Genomic DNA, 16,879 nt, shown 5'->3' on the forward strand with positions numbered 1-16,879 from the left:
GGTAGACAAAATGAAGCACACCTACATAGAAGAATGTTATTTAACATTTAAAAGGAAGAAAATCCTTCTGGTAATGGTCAGTCATACCTATAATCCCAGCCTAAAGCAGGAGATCATCACCATTCTGAATCCAAGCAGACCAGGATACAGAGTTAAGACCCTGTCTTTCACCTCTCCCATAAAAGGAGAAATCCTAACATACGTGAGAATGTGTATGAACTTGAGGAAATAACGCTAAGTGAACAAGCCAGGCACAGGATAATACCTCATGATTCCATTCATAGGAGGTTTCTAACAGCCATAATCTAAGAAGCAGAGGCTTAAGATACGCGGTACTAGAGGATGGGACAACTGAAGAGTTTTAGCTCAGACACTTTCAGTTACACAGGATGATTAGATTTTAGAGATTTGCAGTAACACAAAAGTTGTTCAAATTCTATTCATTTAAAATTTTGTTCAGATGTATGTTAAGTATTCTTAATATAAAAGGCTAAAAGAGTTGGATGATGAAGCATTTGAAGAAGTCTGTTTTCCTGATTGTGGTAATGGTTTCACTGGTATGTCTTTATTCCCAAACTTATCAAGCTGAATACATTACAATATGTGCCTTTTTGTGGAGCAATAATACCACAATAAAACTGAGATAGATCTGTGTGATGTTTGGGATAACAACAGTCTACTAGTAGACTGTATGTCCAGCTCTAGTTTTCCTAGGTGATAAGGTTGCTCAGGCTGGTTTTGAAGTTCCTGTGAACCACACGATGATCATAAATCTGCAATCGTCCTGCCTCAGTTCCCTAATTGGTCATATTAAAGAATTATGATGTTATATACAGATAATAAAGCTATTTTAAGATTATAAACTAGAATATTTTTAGTTCAGAAATGCCAAGAGCATTATTTTTGGAGTTTTTTTCCCTTCATATATTTTACAGTGTACCAGTTTTAAAATATTATTGTTCATTTAATAGTGAAGATAATAAATTCCTGCTATCATAGAACAGTGAGATTCTACACAAAGCTCTTTGTAAACTAAATCCTGAACAAATGATGACTAATTATTGATTAGTGAATTAAAGATAACCAGCCACTATGCAAAATGGAAAAGTTTATTGATATTTCATATCATCATCTCTTGGGCATGATTAGTGGCATCATTACATGGAACTGCACAAGTATGGATACTATGATAAAGCTCATGTATGTGCTGCAAGGAGAATATTTTGTTCACACATAAGTCAACTATCTGAAGGAAAAACAGAATGAAAACACACACATACATACACCCAGTTATTTTTATAATTGCGCTCATATAAAAGTCCTTGAGTCATTCTTAGCCTAATTATTTAGTAAATACACTCTTACTGACGGCTTCCATATTCCATGTCACAAAATGGGAGACTCAGATTTGTTCACAGGAGCAAAATGACCTGAATTTTCAGGGGAGACGACACACTATTTCATGTTCTACAGGCAGGAGGAATACCAGACTGGCACTGAGTGCTAGAAACTATAAGGTTCTACTAATCTGAGCAGGTTTGGGAGGATCCAGTTCTCTACCTGAAATAAGGTATATTTAAGAAATCACCATTGCCCATGAACCCACAGGTTACAAGCTCATTCACTGCATGTTACATCTCAAAGCTTTGAAAGAAGAAAAATATGAAGTAATTTGGTATTTCATTCAAGATTTCCTCCATACCTGTAGACTTTAAACAATTTAAAATGATCTTACTTTTCCCATGACATCTCTTCCTTTCTGTTAGGTTTTTGAGGCTCTCATGCTCTATAGACTTATTTTTCAACATTTCTTCCTTTAACTTCAGTTCATATAGCATGATGTGGTACTCTTGACTGAGGTTTAGATATTCCTGATGATGCTTTCCGTGACTGTACTGAAAAACTAAAACTAATATCAGATATAATAGAAAATATTATTATAAAGGAGTAAAAACTGAAAATTAAGATTTAAGAGAAAACGTCCTGTCAACTACTGACACATATCATGGCTTTGTTAGTACTTCAACATTTAGAAAATAGCACCTCAACTGACCATAGAAATGGAATCATGATCTTCTCTCTACCAATAATGTGTAAAAAGCAAGAATTCATCACTATCAATTGAGTGTAAAATAAATGAGTATCTGAATAAAACTATGATAGGAACCCCTTACATTTCAGTTCCTTCATCTATTCACCAAAAATAACTTACAAATAAAACCAAAGGAAAAACCTTTAGCCAACACAATGCATCATGAAAATAAGAACACGAAGAAATGGCATAATTATTATTAGAGCAGATGGAATTTCCATAGAAGAGTCGTATTGGAATATATAGTTGTAGTTGTACATGGTCTATCAGTGAGTTTTCCTAAAGATGAGAAGGAAATTCAAATAGAAGATAAAGCTTAGACTCAAGATCTTCTAGTGTCTATGTACAGATCTTATCTCTTTTTTTTTTCTTTTTTTTTTTTGGAAAATTACATCTAATTATTTTGTGTGTGTATATGTGTGTGGTCATCAGAGAACAACTTTAAAAGTCAGCTCTTTCCTACCATGTAGGTCCTGGGCATCCAACCCAGGTTTTTCAGGCTAAACAGAAAGCACTGTGCCAGCACTTACTGGTCCTGATTCAGTCTTCTTACTTAACCATGTCCTTAACAGATACTTTTTAAAGATCAGAAAAATAACCCATAAATGCTTTTGAACAGATTTTTCTCAAATATGTTTAGCTTAGATTTACAATCACCTGGGCATAGAAGCTGGAATTTTATTTAGTCTTCTGTTTAGAAGGAACATGACCATGGATAAGACAGATCAAAAAGTTCAATGCGCCCCTAGTTAAAGGAGCACATAAAGAGAAAAAGGCACAGTAGTGTGTTGAGTAAAAAAAAAAATCCCTCAAATTCCAGAACCAGCATTATAGACTGGATATTAGATGGAGTGTGTTAGTAACTGCATGGTTAGTGTCCATGGTTATAACTTAAACAAAATGGTTTTTAAAAAATCATATATTTCAGTTACTCACTCTGTGTCACCCACACTGCAATTGCCACCAACAGAAGGAAACAAAGGATCCCAAGAACCACTGCAATGAGAGGCCAGGAGATTGAACACTCTTCAGTAAGTAAGAACACCAGAAAATCACCACAAGAAAAAGAGCATGCATGACCCATACTACTCATAACTGGGGGATCAGGAGTTCAAGGTCAACCTTGACTATATAGCAAAGTCAAGACCAGTCTAATCTACATTAGATCCTGACTCAAAAAGTCAAAACAAACAAAAATGCATTTATTTCTCCCTTCTCAAGACCTTCTTTAAAAAGCCTTGTATTGTACAACTTTACCCATTTTGAGCTCCTGTTACCAGCAGACAGTCAGAAGTGCAGGTAGGGTGTTCTTCAATGTGAAAAGTTTACCATGTACAGTAAAGAGACAAATTTAGATGTTCAAAACACACACCTCTGTCTTCAGTCTCTTTGGGCCCTTGAGTACCACCAGGTTTTACTCTACTCTGCTGCTCTGAAGAAGACTTAAGAAATCCAGAGTTAGAATAAAGCTCTTCCTGCTCACTCATCTTGGAAGTAAGTGAAGTATCAAAACTTTGCCTTGGGCTGATTTCAGGCTAAAGAAAAATTAAAATGCAACCTTTAGGAACATTTAGGATTTAGTGCTGGGGTGGAGGGGTGCAGCCAGGTGTTATTACCTCCTTTAGTGATCTAAAACTGCAGAGCATATGGACTCAGTCTGATTTACATAAGAAGTAAAAATCTTTTTAACAATTTGCTTTATGATGTTTATATGTCTAGTGATCTCAGCAATGATCAGGGAATCCAGAAAAACTTTAAAATCTACTAATAAGGTACCGTCTATGGACACAACAAAATTCGTTCAAAATATCCAACATAAAAAAATGATTGGCAAAACTGATGCCATATTAAATCACTTGAAGTCAAAACTTTTAAGCTATCAACAAATAAGAATACTCAAAACTTTCCAAAAACAAATACTTTTGCTTTAAAAATATTTGCAAATGTTCTGACTCATATTCATATAAAATATTTTGTGTTCTTTTCAATTTCATATGACTTTATGTGTTTCCCAAAGTGTATCCCAGAAACCATCTGCAAAACAATGATCTGAAAGTTAATACTGCAGAAGATCAACGTTTCAGATTCCACATGTGATAAGTAAAAGTCTCCTGAGTTAAATTAGCCCATACACATGTATTTTTAATCCCGAATAATTTTAAGCACATGAACACTTCATATGTCACATTACAGTATACGATGTTGTCAGAGGACCCTATGTTAAAACAAAACATGTGAATAGGTAGTTGTATCCAATATGATCATGGAAAGCAATATAGAAATTAGTAAATATTATTTATAATTTACCTTGCTTCCTACATTAATCAGCACAAGATATCCAACAGATAAACATAAGAAAACAAATTTTTATGTTTAATACAGCTAATGTCTTAATTTGTGATATTTTCTAAACATTCATATTTATCTGATTCTCTAAGAAAAGGGAATCATCCTATTACCGAATTTTTCAAAGTAGATTGAGATCATATGTAATCATTTAAACTAATTTAAAAGTAATTCACTCTGCAAAACCATTTGTGATGCACACAGCAAAAGTTACAGCACAGTGAGAAAGAGTAAATAACTTTATTTGGTGCTGAAATACAGCTTTCATGTTCAGAGTAAACGCAGTTCTAACATGATCAGTAAGAACTTTCCTGTCTCATTCTCTTGCTACAACGTTTGAATTAAAAAGCTTTTTCTGTGGAATAAATAGAATCACATGATGCAAAAACGTATGGGAATAAAAGCAGCTGTTACCTGTTCTCAGTGATGCAGTGGAGTGAACTGGTCCCCAGGCAGGGAGGAGTGGGCCTTTCTGTCCTATTCCCCTCAGAGGCTTCAAGGCCAGAGGCAGAAATGCATGGCCTCAGAGTGACCCAGCACCTCAAAATGTTCTGCCCCTCCTCTTGACCAAAGTGAAAAGAGGAAATTATGTGATGAAAGCTGCTGCTGACCAGGAAGGAAAGATGGTAGCAAAGTCCATATTCCTCTATTTGAATAAGTGCTTGATATGCTGAAAAATCATGTTCAAAGTTATTAGTGTACCAAAAAGATAAAGGAACAGATCTTAGAAAAACACTACTGGATGGAACAGCTCTCAAAATACCCTGTAACTGTGGTGAGTCACCTTCCTCTTGTTCAGGGAGGACATGGAGACCCCACTAGATGGACTTGAACCAGTGTCCAGTCTACAAAGAGGAGGGTCAGCTCAGAGGAAACATCTTATTCAGCTTCCAAGTGAAGCCAGAGGTGGTCGAGCAGGACCTTTGACTTATCCTCACACAGATAATACTGGTAAAAGAAAGGAGCCAGAGGCTCCTCCCAAGCCCATGTGTCCCCTGAGGAACACATCTTCAAATGACCTTAAGTGTAAAAATAAATTGATTTCTTTCGGCCAACAGTATGGTCTTAAATACCCAAAAGGAAAGTATAACCAAAGAGTAAAGTCTTCACTATATTTCTTAAAGAGTTCAAGGGATTACACTTCCCAAACATTAGGCTTGAGTCTATATAAAAAGTTATTTAGACAATTATTCCTCATTGATGATTTTATTTCTATTCTGAAAGGCCTGCTCAGATGTAAGACTTCAAACAAGCTAAACAGAAAGCACTGTGTCAGCTGAACTATCTTACTGGTCCTGACTCACAACACTGTAGTGCCCACCTGTAGCTAAGGGAGACAACCCACCATTGTTCTAAATTGATGGATGAAGTTGTTTTCTCCCCCTATCTGGAAGCCTTTGAGAGGGAACTGACACTGATTCTAACCACTCCAACAGCTATCAAAATAACTGAAAGCAAATCCTGAATTCATCACTCTAGAGTCCATCCTTGGGAGAGAAAAGAAAAATGATGAGGAACCCAATAGAGGGATGCTTTTGGAAACCCTGTCAAGAAAGTCCAATGGACTCTCATATGAATATTTGAAAACTGCCCTGTTCTGACTTTTTTCTGGTTCCCAGTCTAGAACTTGTAATGCTAATTGCTCTTGCCTTTACTTCTCCTTCACATCTCCTATTCACAATTCAAGGACTTTCTTTTCCACCTAGAGATAAGAGTTATGCATTTTGGGAGTCTTATAGGTAGAGCTACTGAAGGGGTACTCCAATTGCCTCACCCTGCGTCCCTGTTCAGTATGGAAGAAACCAGAGCTGTCTGCCTCCCGATTACCTATCCGCAAGCTGGGTAACCTCTTCAGAGTATGATACAATAAGAATAGGAGGTAGGAATTGGCTAGGCATTTAGGGTAAAAAGACCCCAAAGAAAAGCAGCCAGTTTCTTGGCTAAAGCTCACAATGTCCTTGGGGCTCTTAGCAACATACTCTGTTCCAAAGGCAAAAAAATATTTCAGAGCTTTTATGTAATCTTTAAAAGATTTTAGGTTTCCCTCTTTAGAGGAGGGAAGCTTAGGGTGGCAAAAGCCCCATAAAAATGAGTAAATCAAAGAAGAAGAAAGAGTACATGAAGTTATCAGAAAAAAAGTGATGGGGTTGTATGGGAGGAGTTGGTGGGGAGGGAGTGGGCATGCATTTGATCAAAACACCTTATATGCTTATATTAAATTCTCATTGAATTATTTATTTAAATAAAAAGGAAAAACCTGATATCTCTAGCAAAAATCTAAAGTTATTAAAGGAAACCACTAGGAAGAAGACAACTGTAGGCCAAATTCTAGCCCTGCCAGGGCCATTTCATAGCTTAGGCCTGTTTTCTGTATCAGAATTTAAACTGTACCATCAAAATGGCATTGTCTCGCCTCCCCCTCTCCCCCGCCCCTAGCCACACCTCCTTCTACCTTCCACACCTTTCCCCACAGATGGCCCCAGACTGCATCATGCTTCCACTGTGTTTTGATTTTTCTGCCTCCTCATGACTTGTGCATAAGCAGGTGATCAGCATGACCTGTGCTAGCATTGGTCCACAACGGGTGCCCTCTCATGTTGTTGGATGATTATGTGTATATACAGCCTGCTGAAAAATAAAGTTGAGTTCTGCCCTCTGACTGGTTCCCGGAGTGGTCTTTGCACCCTCACACTTGCCCTCGGTGGGGTGTGGCCACTTGCCAGTGTGGACCCACAGATTTTAAATCATCTGTATATAAATATGTTTTATATACGCTCAATGACGCGACTACATTTTTAGCTCGAAATTTATTAAATGTCTGTTATAAATTTTATTTACTGTTACTACCTAAAATGAGATTATTTCTTATTTTTAAATTATATTTATTGCAAGCAATTTTCTTTAAGAAATACATGTAAAAAAGTTACATTTGCACTGTGAAATTTTTGGTATATAATATTCTATTAGCTGATGTCATTCCATATTTGATAGTTAAATTGAGTGGTCATTATGATTCTGGGAGATCAAATTGAAGAGGATGCTGTGCACGAATCGTACCACTGAGCAAAATCTTTGGTCCATTGTTTTGTTTGGGGATTTTTTCTTTTCTTTGAGATAAGGGTTCTTATGCCACTGAGACTAGCCTGGAACTTACTAGGAAGCCCAGGCTGGACCCAAATTCAGAGTCTCTGATTTAGTTTCCTCAGTGCTGAGATCACATAAAGACATTAGTTTATACACTGTGTGTGGGATGCATGTATGTGTGTGTGCATATGTATGTGCAGTTGTGTACATTCGTGTGTACACAAGTTTGTCAAGGCCAGACTTTGGAGTCAGGTATCTTCCTACATTTTTCTACATGTTCTTTTTGAGATACAGTCTGTTATTAAGGTTGAGCTCAACACTACACTGGCCAGTGAAGCTCAGGAGTCCTGTGGTCTCCATCTTCTCAGCACCAGGGTTGCAGACACAGAACATCATTCCAGGTTTTTTACGTGTATGCTGGGGATGTGAAAACTGGTTCTTATGCTTGTAAAGCAGGTACTGTACATTCTGAGCGATCTCTCCAGCCTTATATCATGATTATTTTCTAATACACAAAAAGCATTTCTGAATTTAAAAATATACATCTACAATAAGATTTTTTTCATTATATGTGAAAGCGTGTCATGCCTGAGTGTATGTAATGCACAACTGTCATGAGGTGGCTGCAGAGGACAGAAGAAAAGAGGACATCTGATGCCCTAAAATTAGTGTTACACACAGGTGTTAGCTGCCATGTGGGTGCTGGGATTCAAACCTGGGTCTTCTGCAGAAACAGCCAATGCTTTTTTACCATAGAGCCATCTCTCCAGGCACTACAATGAAAATTTTAAAGCCATATGTAATTCCTGACCACATACATACATATATTTACATATATATGCATATATATGATCTGTATAGCTAAGTCCCATAGTGTTGTACGTAAGTTACTTACATAGTACCTTGTCTTTTCTCTCATCCCTTTCTTCTTCCTTCCTTCCTTCTTTCCTATGAAAATAGAAGCAACATTTTCATTGTTATTTCTGACTCTTAAATTTCTGCAAAGTTGACCCACCAGACCTGCAATTTAGAAATGCTGACACATCATGTTTGAATATGATTTGTCCCAATAAAAACTCAGGCTAAGTCAGGCCTGGTGGCACATTCCTGTAATCCCACCACTTGGGAGGCAGAAGCAGAAGGATTGCCACTAATTCAAGGACACTACTGAGAAATAATTGTCTAAATCACATTTTACCTAGACTTAAGTCTAATGTCTGGGAAATGCAAACCTTTGGACTCTTAAAGAAATATACTTATCACTATAATTTTTGGTTATACTTTCTTTTGGGGGGTTTACAACCATGCAATTGGCTCAAATAAACCAAATTACTTTTACTTTAAGGTTGGTTGAGGATCCGGCCTTCAGGGGACACATGGGTTTGGGAGGAACCCCCTGGCTCCTTAGGCCTTTTACCAGTTTCATCCATGTGAAGATAAGTCAAGAAGTCCTGCTCGAGCAGTGCTTCACTTGAAAGCATGCAGGAGATGTTTCCTCTCTGTTGAACCTCCTCTTTGCACATTTGAAACTGGTTTGAGTCCCTCTGGTGGGGTCTCCATGAGCTTCCTAAACAAGAGGACAGGTGACTCATCACAGCCACAGGACATATCAAGAGATTCCCATAGTCCCCTGGGATCCTGTTGACACTCCTGGGCAAGGAACAAACTCTCCCTTAAGCCCCTTTGTCCAGATTCATATGGGCTTTCAGATATGGTTATTAGCGATTCAAGATCAGTTGCACCAGCCTGGTATCTTTAATTACTGTGTAATATTAGATAAGTCTTGAATAAAACCCCAAAGTTCTCATAAACATTGACTGAAGAGATTTACCATCACAGGTTAAATAGGCCCAGCCCAGGAAAGGGACCTTAAAACAAGAATTTCCCAAGTCTGTCTCAATTAGAAAACAATGTTTAAATGAAAACAGTGAACATTAGGAGACCATAATCACTTCAGACAGCAGTCTTGAAACTCCCAGCGTGTCACAACAAAGTGTAGCACAAACTGGACTTGCCGAACTTCATTACAACTGGTTAATACAACAGAAAGAAGGGAAATTTCAAGAAGGTTTTTAATTTTCTTGAGTAAAATTCTAATTGTGTCTTCTAATTTCTTTCTTTTTTTTAAATTACAAAAACCACACATACGCAAACATGAACGTTCAGTAACTTTTCTGGCTTCAGCTTCTTGTTGCAAAAGCCCTTTTTTTTTTTTTTTTTTAATTTGGGAAAACAATGCCCATAGTTTGGCAAGGAGACAGTCAGCTAGAAGCTGTGCACATTTCTAGTCCCACATTCAAATTTCTGGTCACACCTTAGAGGTCAGTGGCTTTATCATTTCACAGCTACAAGCTGTTCTTCCTGTCCAAGGCTGAGGCTTACACTGGAATAACCACCAGCTCACAGAGAAGGGTGGTCTGAATCACGTCACAGGGAGAAGCGGCCAGTCCTGGTAACTTCTCATCTCTGGCTTCTTCTGTCCTAATATCTAATTTTCACGACCCTGAAACCATCACAACTCTTAAAACAAAAACACAAGAAGCTCTCTAATTTGAGGTGTCCTGTTACTCTAACCACCCCATTTGTCCAGCTATTTGCAATCACAGATGTTCTAATAGTCCATATTATAATGTCCTACCTAGATGGTCCTTGGTGGGCTTCAGGCAGTTCAAATAATAACTAAGTGAGAAAGAAGCTTCAGGAATTCAGTAAGAGTAATAAAAAAGAATCACAAAAGAGAGTTTCAGATGGATATTTGTGCTCTGTGCCATTAAGAGATGAAATCAATTTACAGATTTTAAATGAAAAGAGTTAACAACCAATCCAGGATTCAGAATGATGCCCCTTCGGTCAGTGAACACTGACTGTGTTGTATCAGTTCAGAAAACTGGGACAGTGCAGATGCTGGAGCCCTTAGTTAGCTCCAAGTCCCCTGTTACTCATCTGCTGAGCTCCAGACCCAGCTCATGCCTCCTCAAAGCATTCCTTTGAATGATTTAAAATTTTACTGAGACAATGTCTAATGTAGCCAAGGATAGTCTTAAACTCTCTATGTAGCCAAAACATGCATGGAACTCCTGATACTCCTGCATCCAATGCTTGAGGGCTGGGATTCATGGTCTGAGCTGCCATCTTGAAAGACAGAAATCTAATTATTACAGTAATCATAGGAATCAGAGGTTGAAATTACAAGAAAGCCCTTTATCACAGATCTCATAGGTCTAATAATAATATATTTAAATATCAGCTGTAATTTACATTCATATTAAAAATGGTTATATAATGAGACCCAGCTCTCATTATATTGGGTACTTTCTTTTGGTACTTTAACTGGAGAAGGAGGAGGTAGATTAGAAACAGAGAGGAGAAAGAAATAAAGTTTAGGTGGTATGAAAAACACAGAGAAATGCATTATCTTAAAAACTGACAGAAAAATACACATACAATATCTGAACATAAGTGCATGTGCACAACTGAAGGCTAAATAGCAAGAAACAGAGTTCCAGAGAGGAGAAACTTCCCTTCAAGTTGTTGGTCAGGGTGTTCTGAGAGCCTTCCAAAATAACACTGGCTATGGCCCCACCATTGGATTACCTCCCAGAATTTGAAGGTGAGACCCTACTGCTGATGACAGGACATAATTCAGACAGAGGAGGTCAACCAATATAGCCAGAACTGACCTGGAAACTTACTCCAACTAGCTCTCATAGTTCTGTAAGGATACAAGGTAAGCTGCTGTCTTAGTTTGTTCTTCACTGCTGTGACAAAACACTCTGACCAGTACCAGCTTGGGGAGGAAAGGGTTTATTTGTCTTACATCTCCCAGGTCGCATGCAGTTCATCAGGGAACCCAAGGTAGGAACTCAGGGCAGGAACCTGGAGGCAGGAGCTGGAGCACAGGCCATGGAGGAACGCTGCTTACAGGCTTGCTCCCTCGGCTCCTGCTCAGCCTGCTTTCTTATGCAACACAGGCCCACCTGCCCAGGGGTGGCACCACCCACAGTGAGCTGGGCCCTCCCACATCACTCATCAAGAAGATACCCTGTGGACATGGCCACAGGCCAGTCCAATAGAGGTAATTCCCCGATTGAGACTCCCTCAACCCAGGTGTGTCAAGTTGAAACTAAAGCTATCCAGCACAGCTGCTAAGGGAGAAAATCAATAAATGCCCCAATAAAGATTTAAAACCTAATAACCACAACAACAACTAACATAACAAACTGTACTGGAGCAGTAGTAGCAAATTTTATTAACTTGAAAAAAATTTTGTTGAGAATTTCATACGTGCATATAAGGTGTTTTTATCAAATACATGCCCACTCCCTCCCCTCCAGCAGCTCCCAATACTCCCCTTCAGTTTTTTCTAAAAACTTCCTTTATTCTTTCTTCCTTTTTCTTTCTTTCTTTCTCTTTCTTTCTTTCTTTCTTTCTTTCTTTCTTTCTTTCTTTCTTATCTTTCTCTTTTCCCCTCTTCCTTCCTCCTATCCTTTCTTTCTTTTAACAGGTTTTTTTGCTACTCTAACATTTTCCCCCCTGAAGAGATAACCTTAAAATCCTTTGGGGATTAAATAAGAGCTCCCAAATACTTTTGACATTTTGGGTTGTTGGAACAGACTATGTTGCTAGGAGGCCCCATGACATTTTGACTTTTAGCCAAAAAAATGGCTACTTTTCTTTAGGATCTTCTTACACAAACTGCTTAGCCAAATCCTACATCCTATTCTTATCACACCATCCTCTGAAGAGGTTTCAAAAATTGCCAATAGGGAATCGGGACGTAGACCACTCTGGCTTCTTCCATACTAAACAGGAACACAGGGTGAGGCAATTGGGGTACTCCTTCAGTTAGTCTATCTAAAAGACCCCAAAAATTGCATAACTCTTATCTGTAGGGAAAAAAGAATGTCATTGACTGGTGAATAGGGGATGTGAAGGAGAAGTAAAGGCAAGAGTAGTTAGCATTCCAAGTTCTAGACAAGGACCCAGAAAAAAGTCAGAAAAGGGTAAAGTTCAAAGGTTCATATGAGAGTTTATAGGGATTTCTTGATGAGAGCTTCCAAAAGCATCCCTCTATCGGGTTCCTCCTCATTTTTCTTTTGTCTGCCAAGGCTTGGCTCGAGAGTGATGGAATCAGGATTTGTTTTCAGGCACTTTGATTGCTTTTGAAGTGGCTAGAATCAGTGTCAGTTCACTCTCAAAGGCTTCTAGATAGGGGGAGAAAACAAATTTAGCCATCATTTTAGAACAATAGTGGGTTATTTCTCTTAGCTCCAAGTGGGCAGTATAGTATTGCAGACCAAGATTAGAAGTCTTACATCTGAGCAGCAATTTCTACTTAGAAACAAAATCATCAATGAGCAATCATTGTCTAAGTAACATTTTATATGGACTTAAGCCTACTGTCTGGGAAGTGTAAGTCCTTGAACTCTTAAAGAAATATACTGATCACTTTAATCTTAGGTCATACTTTCCTTTTGGATGTTTAAGATCATACAGTTGGCCCAAGTAAACCAATTTATTTTTACTCTTCAGATCATTGGAGGATATGTTCCTCAGGGGTCACATGGGCTTGAGAGGCTCCTTTCTTTAACAGGTCCATCTATGTGAAGATAAGTCAAAGGTCCTGCTTGACTGTGGTGGCTGGCTTCACTTGGAAGCATGGATGAGGTGTTTCCTCTGAGTTGACCCTCCTCTTTGTAGACTGGACACTGGTAGTGGCATTTTAAACTTGGAAGTAATCAACAGTTATGTAATTGGACTTAAAACCCTCTAAGTAGGTGGGAACTCATGTGTGGCATTGTAAATATAACCAAATATACATAACTGGAGAACTCATAGATCCTAGAGAAAACTCTACCTCTGCCATACCCCTAGACAAATATAATTTCTTACTGTATGGTAAATATATATCCTTATATTTACAGACAAATATAACATTCATCATTAAAAGAAACTTCTTTTTGCAACAGACAGTGACTACTACAGATTTCCACAACTGGTCACACACAGACAGTAAGTGTCTAGGAGATGCCCAGCCTGAAGTGATGCATCTATGGTGGAATCTCTATTCCTAAGACTCACAGAACATAGGAGAACAGGAGGTAGAGAGAATACTACGTCTCTCCCAAAGCTCACCACCAAAGCTCCTTCATACAACAGAGGGTGAAGAACAGAGAAGGCCACAACTGGACAAAGTGTAGGATATCCCTCCCTAGGACTCCCATATTAAATCTCAACCACCCATCTCTAGTGACCATTGTAGAAGAGGGGACAGGAAAATTTTAATAGCTAGAGTTAGTACAGCCACGGACACAGTCTTCCAGGTCTCTGGGAACTTGTTCATATAAACTTACAGCAATGGTGCCAGCATACAGCAGACTCATGCAAACTCAAGCAGACAAAACCCAGAAAAAGTGGGGAAATGGGCAGGAGGACCCAACCTAAGCTGAGGAACTATTTGCAGTTGATCACTACTGGGTGAGAGGGAGTTAATCTTTAAGCAAGTGAGGCCAGATAGGATGACTATACTCAAGTGGATGAAATCAAATTGAGGGACATCTGCATATGCAAACATGACTTGATAGGCATCAAACCATATGATAGAATGCCTGAAATCTGATGAGGGGTGTAGAAGGAATGCAGATAGTGGAGGGGGTTGAAATATGATTAAGAGGTAGTATATGAAATGTACAGAATTCAATAAAAATGGACATTGAGAAAAGAAGAGAACAAGCTTAATGCTGATGACATACTTTCCTGTACTCCTAACAGAAGCACAGAACTTGGAAAGTCAAAATATAATACATGTGAATTAGTAAAAGAAAATAGTCCAGCCTGGCAGACCACCTTGTGAAGTTGCTTTGGTTGAGAAACATTAAAATGCTGAAGATTTTCTGAGAGAATTTAGAAAGTTAGAATCTTATTATTCAAGTAATAAATACCTATGTGTTTAAATTTACTGCTCTGTGGTGTGAAGGCATGCATGCAAGCATTTGTGACAAATGAAAGCTTTCCATAGTCACAAAAATGAATATCATCCACTCCAGACTAAGTTAAAAAGATAAATCATTTCTTGACAATTAAGAAAAGCAAAAGAGAATGGAACCAACAAATGGCTAAGGAAACTGTGTGGAAAAGCCTGATCAGTCTGGGTCCCATGTAGGGGAAAAGGAGGTGTGGAGAGCTGAATAAGCACTCAAAGGAAAGTGTAATCACTGTACAGTAGGGGTGTCCTCAGTAATGGAGGAAGTAAAGGACATTTGTCTGCTAACCTGAGCACAGGTTTATATTAACAAGCTCTATACAATACTTTTCTAATGAGATGTGTCTATCAGCTGCTTAAAGCCAAGTAGACCCAGTTCAAAAGATTAAAAATACATAGAAACGCAAAATATTTACCCTAATGGCCTATTCTCCAATCTTGATGTGAATGTGTGACTATTAGTAGACAGTAAGGACAGAGAACTGTAAATTAATGCTAGAGGGAAGTTAAAGAATGAGACAACAAACCTTAACATGATGAAGATTTTTTTTACTCTATTTTCCACAGACAGTCTCTGTCAGGACTATATTTTTTAATATTTTATTTATTATTATTTTTATTTTATGTGTATATGTGTATTACCTGTGTGTGGGTAACTACACCCATGTCATGCAATGCCCACAGAGGACAGAAGAGTGTCAGATCCCCTGGGACTGGAGTTACAAACAGTTGTTAGCTGCCATGTAGGTGCTGGGGTTGGAACCCAGGTCTTCTGAAAGAACAGCCAGTGTTCTTAACTTCTGAGCCATCTCTCCAGCCCCCAGGACTATATTTTAACAGTAGCTGTGGAAGAGTTATCTTGAGGAAGGACCAATAACTCTGAGCACACCTGATTCAGAAAAAAAGTCTTTTCTTTCTTTCTCCTTGGGTTGATAGCTAAGTAAAAGGAGTGATGGCGTGTTTTATACTGTGTATTGCTAGGCCTGGTGCTTTAATGCAAATATTAATTTTCACAGAAGGAACCTGAAGCTGATGATTGTTGCCTCGCACAATGCGAGAGAAATCATGTGACTTTTTACAGCAAAATTAGAGAATGACCATGCATTTTTGAGAGGCAAAAGGAACCATCTGGTGATTCCTAGCAAACAGTTGACAAGCCTGACCTACAACTACAGTGATGAAAACCACTAGTCACACGACTATCTACATTTAATCAAAATTAAAAAATATTAGGGAAAAAATCTCAGCTGATAGATACCAGTGAAGTGAAAAATCAACACATTACATATGGTCAGAATTATGAGTCTAAATGGGATGTGGGAGTTCACAATATTTTCAAGTTTCTTTTTTAATATTTGTATTCTATTTGTATTCATGTGTTGGTTGTATGTATTTAAGTGCATCTGTGTTGAGCAATGCCCACCAAGGCTAGAAGAGGGTACCAAACCCTCTGGAACTGGAGTTAAGAATGGCTTCTAGCCACCATGGGGCACAAGGATTTGAACCCAGGTCTTCTGAAAGAACAGCTAATGGTTTTAACCACAGAACCATCTCTACAGCTCCTTCATTCAAAATTTAAATTTTTGAAGATTTTTATTTAAAAATGCAGGAAAGGCAGCTGGAAAGATGGCTCAGTAATTAATAGAACTAACTGCTCTTGGAGAGGACCCAGGTCATTTTCCAGCACACACATGGTGGCTTATAACCATACTAACTCCAGTACAGGGACTCTGTTGCCCTCTTCTGGCCCTCACAGGTACCAAGCAAGCATGTAGTGTACTTGCATACTTGTAGACAAAACACTCATAGACATAAAATAAAAGTAATTAGAAAAAATCTTTTTTAAAAATGAAAGAAAAAGTGAAACAAAATAACAATACACACTTAGTTATACTAGACACATATCAAATGCTCAATAACCACAAATGACCAGTGGCAACCCTAGGGAACCACCCATAAACAGAACAGTCCCATCACTACAGAAAGTTTAAAGGACAGAGCTACTGTGCTCCTAGCTGCTCAGGAATACTTGCAACCCTCCCAGAAATCTTCCATCCTGAAGTCAGTACTAACTGATCCCAGAAACACATGCATTGTGGCTACCAGAACAGCAAAAGGCAGGGGGTACAGAGAGAGAAGTAATGACACACCAACAGCACTGTTAACAGAAATAAGGAAGTTCAAAGGAATTGGGAGACATGAATTGAACCTGTTTTCATAGAAGTCCACAAATATTCATGTATACTATACACAGTCAAGACAAATTACATAACATTTATAAAGCCTGAACTCAGCTCCTAAACAGCGCCCCTACACACACACACGCACACACACACACACACACAAATACACACACAGGAATAATATCATAATCA

At 38.3% G+C, this 16,879-nt stretch overlaps 1 protein-coding gene across 1 annotated transcript in view; it reads right to left on the reverse strand.

The window, feature by feature from the left end:
• Nucleotides 1-16,879, reverse strand: part of LOC103738756 — an 88,532-nt gene that overhangs the window by 9,492 nt on the left and 62,161 nt on the right. Inside the window, exon 15 of the mRNA XM_029566325.1 lies at nt 203-335. Coding sequence (XP_029422185.1) covers nt 203-335 — 133 coding nt within the window. The remainder of the gene's footprint in view (nt 1-202; nt 336-16,879) is intronic.

This window comes from Nannospalax galili, unplaced genomic scaffold (genome assembly GCF_000622305.1).
Source record: "Nannospalax galili isolate Female #2095 unplaced genomic scaffold, S.galili_v1.0 scaffold859, whole genome shotgun sequence".
Classification (NCBI taxonomy): domain Eukaryota; kingdom Metazoa; phylum Chordata; class Mammalia; order Rodentia; family Spalacidae; genus Nannospalax; species Nannospalax galili.